At 38.3% G+C, this 14,522-nt stretch overlaps 2 protein-coding genes across 2 annotated transcripts in view; one reads left to right on the forward strand and one right to left on the reverse strand.

Annotated features, from left to right (window-relative positions):
• The window catches only part of cog5 (component of oligomeric golgi complex 5), a 43,295-nt gene that overhangs the window by 22,795 nt on the left and 5,978 nt on the right, over positions 1-14,522 (reverse strand). The window lies entirely within an intron of this gene.
• LOC113163713 (G-protein coupled receptor 22-like) lies at positions 1,997-10,188 on the forward strand. Its single transcript, XM_026362586.1, has 5 exons — positions 1,997-2,253; positions 5,235-6,071; positions 7,212-7,356; positions 7,663-7,809; positions 8,536-10,188. Exons 3-5 carry the CDS (start codon positions 7,234-7,236, stop codon positions 9,586-9,588), a joined length of 1,323 nt encoding a protein of 440 aa, XP_026218371.1. The 5' UTR covers positions 1,997-2,253; positions 5,235-6,071; positions 7,212-7,233; the 3' UTR covers positions 9,589-10,188.

Genomic DNA, 14,522 nt, shown 5'->3' on the forward strand with positions numbered 1-14,522 from the left:
ATGACAATGGAGCTAAATTGACAACACCGCACACCGAGAATTCATGTGAAGCAGCGACTGACTGCTCATCTCTTTATTGTGCGTGTAGGCAATTAGCAAACTGCACACAGAACAGGTTGTCACGTTCACACATGGACATATTTATTTAATTAAATTACAGCCTTTTGGAATTATGTAATCACACGAGCTAACATCGCAATTGGGATTAGATTAACCATGCAACACTTGCCTGAAGGAAATAAGCTATAGAGCTAGTTTAATTGTGCAAAATGCAAATAAAATTTGACAATCATCTCTTAATATTTCCAGTGTTAATACTGTATACACTTTCTAGCAACATTTTAGTAATTCTTATCTCTTCTTAAAATATAATTTTGTTTTTGACTAAATGTGCATAGCTACTTTTATTTGTTATGATACAGCCTCTGCATCCTAATTTTGATGACTCAAGCTTAGCCTCAGTCCAACAGTTGCTGATTCATGTGTTTCTAACAATAACATAAATCAAAGTAATCCCTGTCTGCTTGCCAGTAAGAACATACAGCATGGGACTTCAGTTTTGGTTTAATGGGTTGTGTTGGTTGCTGTGCCTAAAATTAACATAGACCTTTTCCAAATGAGCATGTTTTGCCAAGATTTACTTTTCCAATAATTGTTACATAAGTTATTAACTCTAAAGACTATTGCAATCTTGACCTTGTTCAAAGCTGTTTCTAACACTATAAGGTATCATGATTCACTGGTCTATAAAGTGCACACAAACACAGCCATGCACTTGTGTTCACTCATATGCACCCCTGTTAGAAATAGCGTAGCTGGGGACTTAAAATACAGCATCCTTCAGGCTTGAAAGCAGAAAGCCAAGATATCAGGTTGCAATTTTAATGCATTCATTAAACATTTATGAAGCAATTCTGTTGCACTCTATTGTGCTTATAGCAATTTTAGGTGTGAAACTAGCCTTTCACACATCATGCACATGTTTGAACAGAGAAACAGTGTGCAACTGTCTTTTCTTGCTCTCCATAACCCTGCTGTCTGCCATCTACAGTATCTCCCTCTCACTAACGACTTGTATCTGGGGAAAAACATGCCTCCCACTGAGTTGCGCATGTCAGTAAAACAGTCGGACTGGAAACCATCATCTTTGCTTTACACTCCTTGAATAAACAGACAAAGAGCGAGAGATGAAGAGTCAAGATACAATGACCAGATTGGGGAGATGTGAAAAATCAAGAATTCTGGTATTATGAGTGTAGAAGAGAATATCCTGGAAGACAACAGACAAGCCCTGATTTGAATTCTGATCCATCAGTCTGTGTTTGCTTTGGCTAACAGTGCTGTTGTTGCCATGCCAATGCCAAGTAGTTGTAATTAGTCCACTCACTAGCTACCTTGCAGATAGGCTCGCCAGGCAATAAGGGCAACACAGTGACTGCTCCAATGGTAGCCAGATTGGGACAATTAAGCATGTACCATCAAGCAGGTGCTATGTAAACACAAACAGCTGAGGCGTGGCCAAAGTCCTAAGAGGAAGGATGCTGTCCGTACTATTGTCATGGTCACCACTTCCTACCTGGAAACCTGTGTCCTTTAACAAAGGCAAACAAACTTTCGGAAAGATTTTCATAGGAAAAGGGAAAGCAATAAGGACTCAACGACAATAAGGCTGTGTTGTCCTATATGCTGGAAACAATGACAGGAAAAGTATAGGCAGCACAAACATAGATGTGAAATAAAAAGAAAAAAAACATAAGGAATGGGAGTGAAAAGATATGAAGAAAGTGTAAAATCTGCTTTGTGAGTCCAATTAGTAAAGTGCAGGGGTGTAAAAGAAAAAAAAGAGAAGACAGTTTCAGAGTGGGGAGAAGGAGGGGGAGGGAGCGATGGATGAGTAGGAAGGGCTACTGGAGGCAGATACAGAGAGAGGCAGGAAGCAGGACGGAGAGACAGACTGACAGAAAAAGAAGCAGAGCAAAGAGAAGAGAGGGGGAGGCAGAGCAGCAGTGTCAGTATCTCATTCCCTCCAGGATCTGTGGCTGCATACTTTCTACCACTCAAATTTCCATCCTGAAGTAAATCAACAGTGTGGCGTAAGATCCTTGAATGATGGACTACTAAGCTAAACCTCAGCCACTCAGGCTTACCACCTGTGGGCACTACGCTATCTTTGGGGATTGAGATTACAAAGCCCTACAGGGAAGGGAAGCACTCCGAGAGACCAAGGAACTGAGGAATGGTCTTTCTCTAAAGGTAAACCAACACACACAACAATCACATACTAACACCGTTATCGGCGTGCTGACAAACCAGTGTAAATGTGTTGTGCACGAAGGCAGTGTAAAATCAACACATTCAGCTCTAGATAAACACACAGCATGCTGACATGTTGTTAAAACCATGACTCACGATTTTCTAGCAGTGATTATTTTGAGTGGAGAATAATTAGACTAAATGAGTAGCTGTCAAACAGCGAGGAACATGAATCTTCAAAAGCTAAGCTGAGTTCACTGCCTCCCAAAGAGCCCAGCTCACTTAATGTAGGAAACCTCATGCAACACAACACTAATAAGACGGTGACAGTAGACCGAACTCATTTGAAACCGTTCTAACAATGAGGTCGTCCAGAGGACAAATATTTTATGTAAGAGAAAATACAGACAAAAGACAAGACGAGAAAAGAAGCTGCATTAAGCCAAAAAGATGTTGCATTAAACCAGAAAGCCAAATATTAAGTTTAAATAAAGCTATTTTGCACGTGTCAAAGGAGCAAAATATAATAAACTCTGAAAATGAAAAAGTCAAAAAGTCAGCGAAGGCTTAAAGATCCAAAGAACTAAAAAAAATACTACAAAATGTATATAATACCTAACTTTATATGTAATATATAAATACAGTTATATAAAAAGTCAAGAAAAAGTAACTGCACAGTCACAGTTTTTGGCAAAAATTGGTCTCGAAATGCGAAATGTAAATACACAATATTTATAAGCTGATAAAACACAAGCAGTCTTTTTTGACCACATCAATTAAACATACAGAATGATGGTGCATAAAGTAATGATAACAATATTTTAATAACTGGTTGAACCACCTTTGGCAATAATAAGGGATTTCTGTGGATTAGACCTGCACCTGTTCTGATGTAAATGGGTCTCTTGTGATCATTCTATAGCATCTCTATTGGGTTGAAGTTTGGGCTCTGCAGGGCCACTCCAATAGGCATATTTTGTGAAGTCAATCTGTAGTAGATTTACTTTAATATTTAGAGTCATTGTCCTCCTTCATCACCCAGCATCAAAGTCCATAATTGCAAGATAGTAGCAGCAAAGTAGCCCCAAATCATGAAGTCTGTAGCTGTTAATCTTGGATGACATTTCTGCTTTGTGCTTTTGAAGTGATCTTGGCTGGGCATCCCACTTTTATGGAGAGTAGCCACAGTATCAAATCATCTCCATTTATAGACAAACTGTGGACTGATGAATATCCCATAACTATGATATTATTCTGTAGCCCTTCCCAAATCAAAAAGTCCTGATTGTAATACTTTTTTGCAAGGCTGCTTGTAAATAGCACACTGACATAGTTTGGGTATTTTATACATCAAGTAGTTCTGCACTACCCCTTGATTCTTGTTTCATTGATTGGACTCCGGGTTTTCCAAGATCTGACTCAATTTGGTGTTCAATAACATCAGACGTCCTAGTGTTTCATTTACTTTCTCCATGGTCAGCCTATATGTTTGTTCAGACACACATATAGGGTGGTTTGTGTTACATCAGCTTAGAAAAATTGGGTTAGTAGATGTTTTGGACTTTATAGGGGATCAGATTACATTTCACCACCAATTTATGCAAAAAAACAAAACAATTGCAAACAGTGCTATTACTTAATCTTGTGCCTGTAAATGTTAAATGTACTTACTTGCATGGAGCTGGTTTGGCTTTGAAAACACACAAATACTTTTTTCACAAAATGCAAACTAATCACCACACAGAATATACAAATGTGTAAAGCTGCTAAACCAGCCTATGTACCAGCACAAAGGCACACTTGGCAAACTTTAGTGCAATGTTAGAGAGGCAAAATGCTCAATAATGCTTAATTAATGACTGGCCAATTATGGGTATTAAATAAGATGCCCTTTTCATTATCTACTAACTGACAAATTCTTTCAAATTCACTGATTTAATAGTCGCCACAGATCCAGGAAGCTCTTAAAAAGTATACTTTATGTAAATGCAGCCTAAAGGCAGCTTTGTAGTAGGTAGTAGGTGTAGAGTAGTAGGTGTCCAATCTGACTGAATGTGATTGGTTGGTTGGTTTTAGGTGTAGGTTTTGCATGGTTATGGTTAGAATATGCCCACGCCTGTCAATATGTCCCCAACACTTCAGCAAAATGTTATATGCTGCAGGCATTGCTTGTTTTTTTGTGAAGCCTACTGTTTGTTTGAATCAGTTGCAGTAGGATGTAGAAAGTGTGTCACCCGTTCCTAAAAAAGTTTCAATAAACTTGCAATCTTACTACTATAAATAGGAATGACTTAAAAATAGTAAGTAAAATTTATGTTTTGGGTATTATGGCATTTGGTCTTGTAGTTACATTTGGGATAACGGTTTGATGAAAAAGCATTAATTTGTGGATTCAAAACATCATGGATCACAGATTTATCTCGCTCATCTTGGACTGCACCCTTAAGAATAATAGTATAATAGTAATAATTTTGGTGCATGGGTCACACTTCATTGGATTTAACCTCATGCTATAAATATTAAGTGTTGTCTAAAAACATACGGTCACAAAATTATATATTGTATTCTTGTATTTATCAGAAACAATCTGATCGAACAATATGTGACAGTGTGTGGCCCATTGTTGTGAGAGTTAGACAGCAAATTATTCCATACACTGAGAGGGTGAGCAGAGACCCCATTCACAGTGTTCACCACTGATTTGCTCAACACCACATGACGAGAGCCATCAAAGACAAAAGACGAGGCATCAAAAACTGATTAAACATACATTCGGCACACATGCGAACACTTGCTCAAACACTCACAGACACAGGCGTCCAATTAGGGCAGAAAGAGCAAGCTATCTGTCGGGGGATGATAGATAAGTTCAAATAACATGGTGAACATGTGATGCAACAGGGAAACTAATTTCAAGACAGGACAAATTTCTTTCTTTTGTTCTGTTTCACTAAAAATCTCCACCCTTCACCCCTTTGTAGGATCAAAGATGGAATGTGACGACGGACAAATACAAGGAAAGGGGATAACGAGGATGATGAGAAAGGAACATGACATCACTCTCTACTTCAATCTATTCCTCTCCTGCAGTCTGTAAAGGATCAAGTAGCAGTAAGAGGGCTGCGGGTGTCCAAGAGTCAAGGGATTAGTCCCTTGCTTTTAGTGCAACTCAGGGTTCAGCTGGGTATAGTATGGTGGATCAACCACGCAAACGTGTTTTCTCTTTCTTTTGGAACCTAGCATTTGCCATCTCTACTTTCTCCCTTCATTGTACCGAGGAATAACAAATCACAAACCTGATGTATGAAGTTATGTACCATATAAGGACATGCATCACACCCAGCTAAATAAAGGGACAAGTTTGAAGAATGTACCTGAGTGGAGAGTAGTGGAAAGAGGAGGATTGTTCTGACACTGGCATCATTTTAGGCGGGGATGACACTAGAGCTAACAGTCCAAGCACAACGGACAATAATGAGACAGAGCTTTGCATGAAAGAAAGCATTGATCTTAGTGCACCGCTTATGTTGCAAACCACATGCCCCCCTATGATGGGTGGGTGTGTGTTGCTTTGTGTATTTCACAAACAGACTTTTCCTTCCGCCTGAGAGGAGCCAGTAAGCTAAAACCCATGGAAGTCTTTTCACTGTCTGTGAAATTTCAAAATGTTGACACAAAGAATGCTGCAAATCAAGTAGAAGAACGAAGAGTCATCTTGTAAAGTCGGGATATGGTGGATGTTTTGACATGAGACAGCAAATTCCTTGTGACCACTTCTTTCGCTGCTGAGCTGGAGAGGTCACTGCTGGGAGGGAGTGGTGAGTTGAAGTCTGGTATCACACCTGTACTCAAGTTTTCCCTGCAGTCCAAACCATAAGAGATCCCAAGGTCGAAAAACCGCCTATTCTAGTATTGTTGCATTTGGTTTGTTTATGGCCAGCAAGCAAACCAGGCTTCTCGGATCGCTTGTTTGCCAGACAGATTCTTTAAACCTTTCTGAGAAGAAACAAATTTTAACTGATCTTATGCTGGAAAGGTGTAGGAGAAGGGAATATCAGATGCTACTTGATGCTTTGCAACTACACTTTGATAGATTTTTCTTGGTTTGCCTGTGCTTTGCCTTAACCTACCTTGTCTAGGTCAGAAAAGCTAATATCCCCTGATATAAACTGGACATTTGAGGCACTTTTACTTTATGGCATGTACTAATTTTAATACTAGTACCAAACATCTCAATCAACACCATAGAAAATTCTTAGAAAGTGCTTAGAGCCTTCATTGTTAGCATCTTTTTTAACTGGCTTACAAGTATGTGCAGGATGATAGCTATTGTATAGAGCTTTCAACTTGGACGACCTTGTTTGTCACAAGTCCCTTGTTATGCAATTAGGGCCTATATTTCTAATGTTTCCAAGAAAACTGAATGTCAACCACGGGGAAAAATACAAAGTGTGTATTTTGTTGCTCCTCATGCTGTTTCAATGAGTTAAAATTAGTAAGTATCCATAGTCGGTGAAGATTCTTATTCATCTAGATTAATTTATCTGGATAGATCATGACTCAACTTCCAGATATCCTGTAAAAGCTCATTTTTACAGACAAGACACATATTTTTTTTTCCTTTTTTGCTTTCATTTCTATATATATATATATATATATATATATATATATATATATATATTGTGGATTTTTACCAAAGTAAAAAGTAAAGATATATGAATAGATAAATTATTATTGAAGCAGCAATGTCAAGAGTATTGAATACCATACTATTAACAGCCCTTTAGCTGTTTTAGTAATCTGACTCCCATTGCATGTTTACATTACATTCTTAACAAAGAGCAAAAGGCGGTACTAGCTGCAAGCTTGCTGATCTAGTTACAGTTAAAAATCATCTAGTAACATTTACTATACCATGGTTCACTTTTTAATCAAGACCGTTTCTGTGCAAACCCTAGGCCTATTCATCCTATCAGGATAATGCGCACATCCCCAGTGGTGATCTCTGCAGCCACAATGAGCAACATGACGGTGCTTGACACTGCTGTCCCCTATGACCTTGACATGTCTTCCTCTGAGGCTATCTACCCCATTAGCTTCCAGGTACTGCTAAAGCCTTATACACACATAGTTGATTGCTAAATGAAATCAGCATTATGTGATGATATTTGCTTCCTGGATAATCAACCCAGAGTTTCCTTAGGTATTTGATATTTTTAGGAATTTGGTAAATTAACCAACTAACTAATTCATGGGTTGAATATTTAAGTATAAGAAAAAAACTTTGTTTTATAAAAGTATAAATCAAATCTTTCCTGTTATTAATAATGAAAAAATGTATAAACTAAAATTATAATGCCACACTAAAAGGCTTAATTTCAATTATGTTCTTTTCTGTTCTGCTGCTAGGTTTCTCTGACAGGCTTCCTGATTTTGGAGATAGTTTTGGGCCTGAGCTCCAATCTTACTGTTCTGGTCCTCTACTGTATGAAACAGAACCTCATCAGCTCTGTTTCCAACATCATCACCATGAACCTGCATGTCGTTGATGTGTTGGTGAGTCCCAAACTGCAGAAAACAGGAATTTATTACTTTATTAAAATACAGTATAGCCTGAGGACTGGTAGTGTGGAATTTAGTACTGATGAGCTGATGTACTTTTTGTTGACAGGTCTACATAACATTGTGTTTCAGTTTCACATTTTTCTTGTCCATATGTGCACTCTCTCTTATTCACCCACACTGGTGATCTCTTTCTGATGTGGTTGGTGGTTCTGACAAATTCATTACAACAGATTTAGATGTCAAATACATTTTACATACACCTGCTTTGTTGGTGAATTAAAATTCTTAACTTTCTTTTTATTTTGCAATTTTGAAATACTTGATCAACTAAACGCACTTCCCCCATTGTCCACCTCTATTGTCAGGTGCCATACATATGCATTTGATAACTGTACTACAGGCAAAAGGCAAACATTTTATATCTCTGAATATTTTCATTTACATGTCCAAACCTTTTGTAGTTATAATTAACTATGAGGTAACAGTGCTAAGGCAATTAATAGTAAGGTATGACATCTGTGATAATTCTGGTGTAGAAGCATGATAATGATTAGTTTGGATTGACACAATCATATGATGTTCTTTTGAATCCACATGTAACAGGGCATATGTTCTAGCTTTATCTGGTGCTCATTTCTAATATTAATAACCTCAATAATAAATGGAAAACAATATATCTAGATCTAGGATGTGACTGGAATTCTTGTATGCCTACAGGTATGTGTATGCTGTATCCCTCTGACAGCCGTGGTGGTGCTACTTCCTATGGAGGCAGACACAGCCATGATAAGCTGTTTCCATGAGGCCTGCGTTTCCTTTGCAAGTGTTGCTACTGCTGCCAACGTCCTTGCCATCACTGTGGACCGATATGACATCTCAGTGCGGCCCGCAAACCGTGTGCTTACAATGGGCCGAGCTGTGGCTCTGCTGGGATCCATTTGGGCTATATCCTTTTTCAGTTTCCTGGTTCCCTTTATGGAAGTAGGCTTTTTTATTAATTCTGGTTCGGACCTTGTGAACCAAACTGAGGTGGTTACAGATGCACATACAAATGAGTACTACACAGAGCTAGGTTTGTACTACCACCTGCTTGCACAGATCCCAATATTCTTTTTTACAGCTGTGGTAATGCTGGTGACTTACTACAAGATCCTTCAAGCGCTTAATATTCGTATTGGAACACGTTTTCAGCACAACCTACCTAAAAAAAAGCAAAAGAGTAAAAATACTATCTCTTTAAGCACTGCAACACATGCAGAGTCGACCGACGCTTCACAGAGCAGCACAGGAGTCAGGGCAGGTGGGAATGCACCTTTGGGCATGCGGGCTTCAGTGTCTGTCATTATTGCCCTAAGGAGAGCAGTAAAGCGCCATCGGGAAAGACGAGAGAGACAAAAACGAGTCTTCAGGATGTCTCTCCTCATTATCTCCACATTCCTGCTTTGCTGGACTCCAATAACTGTGCTCAACACCATCATTCTCAGCACTGGGCCCAGTGATTTAACTGCCCGCCTCCGCTTGGGCTTCCTTGTAATGGCCTATGGTACCACCATCTTTCATCCACTCCTCTATGCTTTCACGCGGCAGAAGTTCCAAAAGGTCTTGAAGAGCAAGATGAAGAAAAGGGTGGTGTCTGTGGTTGAAGCTGACCCAACACCTAACAATGTGGTCATCCACAACTCATGGATTGACCCCAGGAGAAATAAGAAGGTCACCTTCGAGGACACAGAAGCTAGACAAAAATGTCTATGCTCACAGGATGCAGAATAATGGGATTAAATAAAATGTAAATATGTCAAATTTTTGTTGTAAATCTCTGTGGGACTTTTAGAGGTGACAATTGAGAAAAGACTGGTGTTTTTTAGGAAGATAAAGTGTGAAAAGTATTGTGGAAATATTTATGGAACAAAGACGGCTTTTTAACAACTTAAAACTAAATAAGCTCATTAACAATGGCATACATATATTTTGGGCAGCTTACTAAGGGAACACAAAAAAATATGACTGAAGAAAAAGGAACACAGAAAAGATCTGTTTTCTGAGGAATAGGTAAAAACATAAATGATGGTGTTTCCTTAATATAATCATCACATAAACTGCAAAAAGGGAAACTGCCAGCAACAGAATGTTTGTGAGTTCAAGACTGCATTTACAGCTGAACAATTACAGCTGAAGAGGGTAATTTATTGCTATTTATTGTGGAATGTAATGGAGTGCTCTAAAGGACAATTCAGTTATAACTCTGTATCTAACCAAAGGTGCGTGTTGTTCTCTGGTTAACTCGAGCAAGACAAATAACTATGTACAGTCATAGAATACCTTATATTGTTTGTCACCATTTCTAATAAACAACCAAAGGCACAATATGTGTCAGTATCCCCTATTATTCTGCTTCTTCATGCAGAACTAGATATATGAAAGAACACACCAGACCACTGGGGGTCTGTGACATCTGAGGGGCAGCCTTTGGAAACTACAGTACTGTGTGTTAAGATAATCTGTATTACTAACAAAATTACGTATATATTACTCTATTAGTGTATTTGTCAGTAATGACATTCGGGCCATCACTGTATACCATATTGACACGTCAGTGCAGCTGTCTAATTATGTGCTTATAGTGGCCACATTGTCCTATCAGTAAAGCAGCAACAACAAACAAGCCACACTGATAATCAGAATTTAATACCAAATGGTAACTTCTATTGGAACTGACACCATGAGTGGCTAAACTTAGTAAGTTTATTTGCTATCTTTGTCAATCATTGTGCATATCTATAAATTATAGAACTATAACTATAATTTAGGTGCTGGATCAACAAAATCAGATGAAGGTACCTTGGAGGAACCAAATCAAACCAAACCACTAACTCTGGGGTTCATAGACAACTGCTCTACCAACTGGGTTCTGCCACCCCCATGATAACACAAAGTACAGCTAGAGCTGGTAAGAATGTCATTGCTGTTTCTTGCTTTTGCAAGTATTTGGTTATAGACCTGGGTAGTGGATAAACGGAAATTTAAAAACCATGAAGTGCTGGAGGAAAAGTGACAGGATCACAAATTGACTACAGTGAGGAGGTGCTTCAATATGTGAACCAAATTCCATGGCACCCTAGCTAACACTAAAAACAACATATCAGGCTCATGGTGAAATCAAGTCAGGAGATCTACAAAGCAAAATTAGTATCCCTCTTCTACTGATGACAAATGTCTGTGTTTGTGGGCATAACTTCGTATACTTTAGATATACAGCACCCATATAGGTTTATATTAGAGATTTTTCAATTGTGGTAAGTTCTATGTTAAGGAAATAGCACTGAAATTAAATGTTAAACTTTATTAAAATCATTCCCTTTAGCTACTCCAGAAAAAGATTTAGGACCCATAAAAAACTTATTATAGGACTAGCCAGTGTGTGAACCAAAACAAGACACGAAGCAGCAAAGCCTACTTGAAAAATTGTTGGAATTGTTGGGCAACAACTGAAAGGCACAGCAGAGACAAGAAGCTGACACTGTATCACCTATACAAGCTTGCTGCTATACTAGAGAAAACTAAGGACACTTACCATGTTTAAAAGCTTTTTGCAGCCAATGGAATTCATGCAATCCTGTGTGTGTGTGTGTGTGTGTGTGTGCGTCTGTGAGAAGTGGTCACAGGCTAGCAGGCACAGGCTGCTGAAAACACATTGTCACACCTAATGCCTTGTGATAGCGAAGTGCAGTATGGCACACAGATAACTGGTGGCGGTGATATCAATATCACTTTTCCTGACACCAAAAGGTCACACGGTTCTAGGAACATATCCAACTATTACTAGATAATACTAAGCAAGACTATGAAGTGCTAAGACAAAAGGGTAGCTGAGATCACATTATGTGTCACTGCACTCATAAAAAGGGAATGATTAGAGCTTTGATGTTCCCTTAAAATGTGTAATGTAGTGTAGTGCTGTGTAACTTCCTCCTTTATATGATGTATTCCCATGTTAGGCAGTGACATCTGACAGTAACATTTTTACACATTCATAAGCTGAGACAGCAACAGCTGTCATTATTTGTGAATGACACCTGGCTTTTTAGCCCCGTGTCCCCTTGCTGAGTTTGACAAATACAAACTGCAGTAAGCTACACTACAAGGAAACTTAAATGCAAAATATCCTTTGATGCAGTGGGAGCGACAGCCAGATGAGAGTGAACTGTGAGCACCTTATTTTAAGCAGAAACAGAAATATATTGTTTATTGCTCATGTCCACTACTTGAAGGACTTTTTTTTACCAAAATAAAGGAAAGGCTGACTATCTCCTACTTCTTAGTTCTCTACAATAAATGAGTGGCATTCAAGGGTTTATGTAGCTTCCTGAATCAGGCACTCTAGTCTGAAACTATGCAAGGACTTTCAAGTTCTATTTTTCTTATTCCACACACAACTACTTCATTCTTTTAGTGTACAAACAACTGCAACTCCACAAATGCCTTTAAAACATTCTATCAGAATGTGTGCCATTATGCATTATTATTATTGCTTTTCATCCCATATTTAAATTCAGCTATTGTGACCAGAGATGTGGTAGACAACAAGTCATACTACCTAGTTAGAGTGAAACTTACGAAAACATTTAGTTATGGAAAGAAAGGTAATTTGATATTGGTTGGAAATTTTTGGCATCTTTAACAGAGTTGCCCCTCTAAATCGGTCTTTATTCATTATCAAATACTGTCCAACATACAAACAAACTAACTGAGGACCCAAACACCTAAAAATGTAGGTCAAAGCATATGAATGCTGGCAATAACATTTTCAGCAACGCATCAAGAAGTAGAAGCACATTTGAGGTTACAGCTCACTTGTACTAGCCCACAAGTCCATCTAGTTAAGCCCTGCTTGTTCTGAACAAGCACCTCCCTGTAAAGCCGTGGGCAGCAGCATCTAGCTCACAAGCTCGCACAGGCATTTCATGATGGGCTGGTTTCCAGTCAATAAAAGCAAATGACTAGTTAGTGCAGAAAGTGGAATATCAAAGTATGCCAAAGATACGACTGTAGATATTAGGGGTGTAGTGATTCTCTAGATCCATGGTTTGATACAAATCCTAACTTTTGAGCAACAATTTGGTTTTTACTTCGCTTTCGCTTTCGTTTTTTTTTTTTTTTTTTTTTGTTATGTTTTTTTGGGGAGTGAGGGGTCTCTCAAAATACCGATCATCCATACTCTGTACTGTCTCGACAATGTGGCTAATGATACTCTGGACACAATGTTACTTTCTTTACACAAAGGTCATTTATAGGTCGTCTTACAACAAGAAATACTAGATTTCTAGGATATTGTATCGAGTTTGAATCTGAGGATGTATTGAGAGAGTATTTGAATAAAAATGAGGAAGTGGAGCAGGATTCTGGAAGACTAAACTAAGTTTTGCGGTCTCTGAAGCATTACACCCCTAATAGAAATGTGTTACAGGGACTAAACCAGAAAAAAACACCAGTAAATACCTGACATATGGTCGCAAAGAGGGTCTCAATAATGTATGATAATGCTATGAGTTTGCTATGGAGCTGTATTAAGAAGACTGCTTCATTTCACTTTTGTAAACATATGGGCAAAACATCATTGTGTGTTTAGTTTGAGTATTTCTATTTTGAGGTGAACTTTTCTTTAAACAGTGTTATGTATAATCTGCATTATGTAAATTATTCCTTCTATTAGTTTATTTCAGGTGCACTTTGACCTTGCAGTAAAAATGTTAACACATGGGTCTCAAGATTTAGTCAAATGCTGTGCTGGATGAAACTTTAATGATGTGTGCAGTATGACCCCACCTTCATTCTGTATTATAATAAGGTATTTGGGTGTTCAGTGGGCAGTAAAATTTGTGTGATTCATTCATACAATACATTAAAGAACATTCGAGAACCCTAGCACAAGAACAGAAAAGGCTCTGAAAGACCAGGACAGCAAAGCGCCACTGATATAATTTAGCATTTTGTAGGTAGTCATAAAGCCATCATAAGGATTTCTGAACCTAACAGGAAAAGAAACAAAGAGGCAATAACATAGTCTTATCACAGAGCTTTTTATGCTCAAAATTCTATTAAGGTAAACAAACAAGGCATCAAGTAATTGAGAAAAATGGAAATAAAGGCATAAATGAGTCTGTCAGATTTCCTAAAATTTAAAACGTATTTGCTTTTCACTGTACTGCTAAATCAGCAAAACCTGTCATAATTTGCAAAAGCCATCCCCGAGCCCCGTCCCTTGCTCCCTACAGCTGACACAGCAGGCCCGAAGCTCTCTTTTAAAAAGGTCAACAGCCCTGTCGTCACAGAAGCTGTGGCACAATCCCCTGTTCCTGTGATCCTCTAGACTAAAACACATCTGCGGTGTCGACTTAAGCGAAGCCTACCACTGCTTCAGAAACACGTTCTGCTGCCAAATGTCTTCCTTATGTCCACTTCTACTACAGCTATGAGAAATATGGAAAATGTTTAACCTTCTAAAACATATTATGATGGAGTGTTCTACATGGGACAACCCAACTTTGTTTAGAGTGTGATTCTTGACTGTATGATTTTTTAGAGCATTTTAGACGTGTACAAAATGGCCTAGTTTGTTCACTTAATCTGTTTTTAATTTATTTTGCTGAGGTTTTTTTTTTTTTTTCCTTGGGGTAAAATTTGTGTTTGTGTTGAATATTAAAACC

Source organism: Anabas testudineus, chromosome 23 (assembly GCF_900324465.2).
Source record: "Anabas testudineus chromosome 23, fAnaTes1.2, whole genome shotgun sequence".
In the NCBI taxonomy this organism is placed as follows: domain Eukaryota; kingdom Metazoa; phylum Chordata; class Actinopteri; order Anabantiformes; family Anabantidae; genus Anabas; species Anabas testudineus.

Bases quoted from the DNA above. Each gene is read 5' to 3' on its own strand.
- LOC113163713 (XM_026362586.1), top strand. From the start codon at position 7,234: ATGCGCACATCCCCAGTGGTGATCTCTGCAGCCACAATGAGCAACATG. The intron at 7,357-7,662 runs GTACTGCTAAAG...TTCTGCTGCTAG, and splicing joins TCTACCCCATTAGCTTCCAG to GTTTCTCTGACAGGCTTCCT. The intron at 7,810-8,535 runs GTGAGTCCCAAA...GTATGCCTACAG, and splicing joins TGCATGTCGTTGATGTGTTG to GTATGTGTATGCTGTATCCC.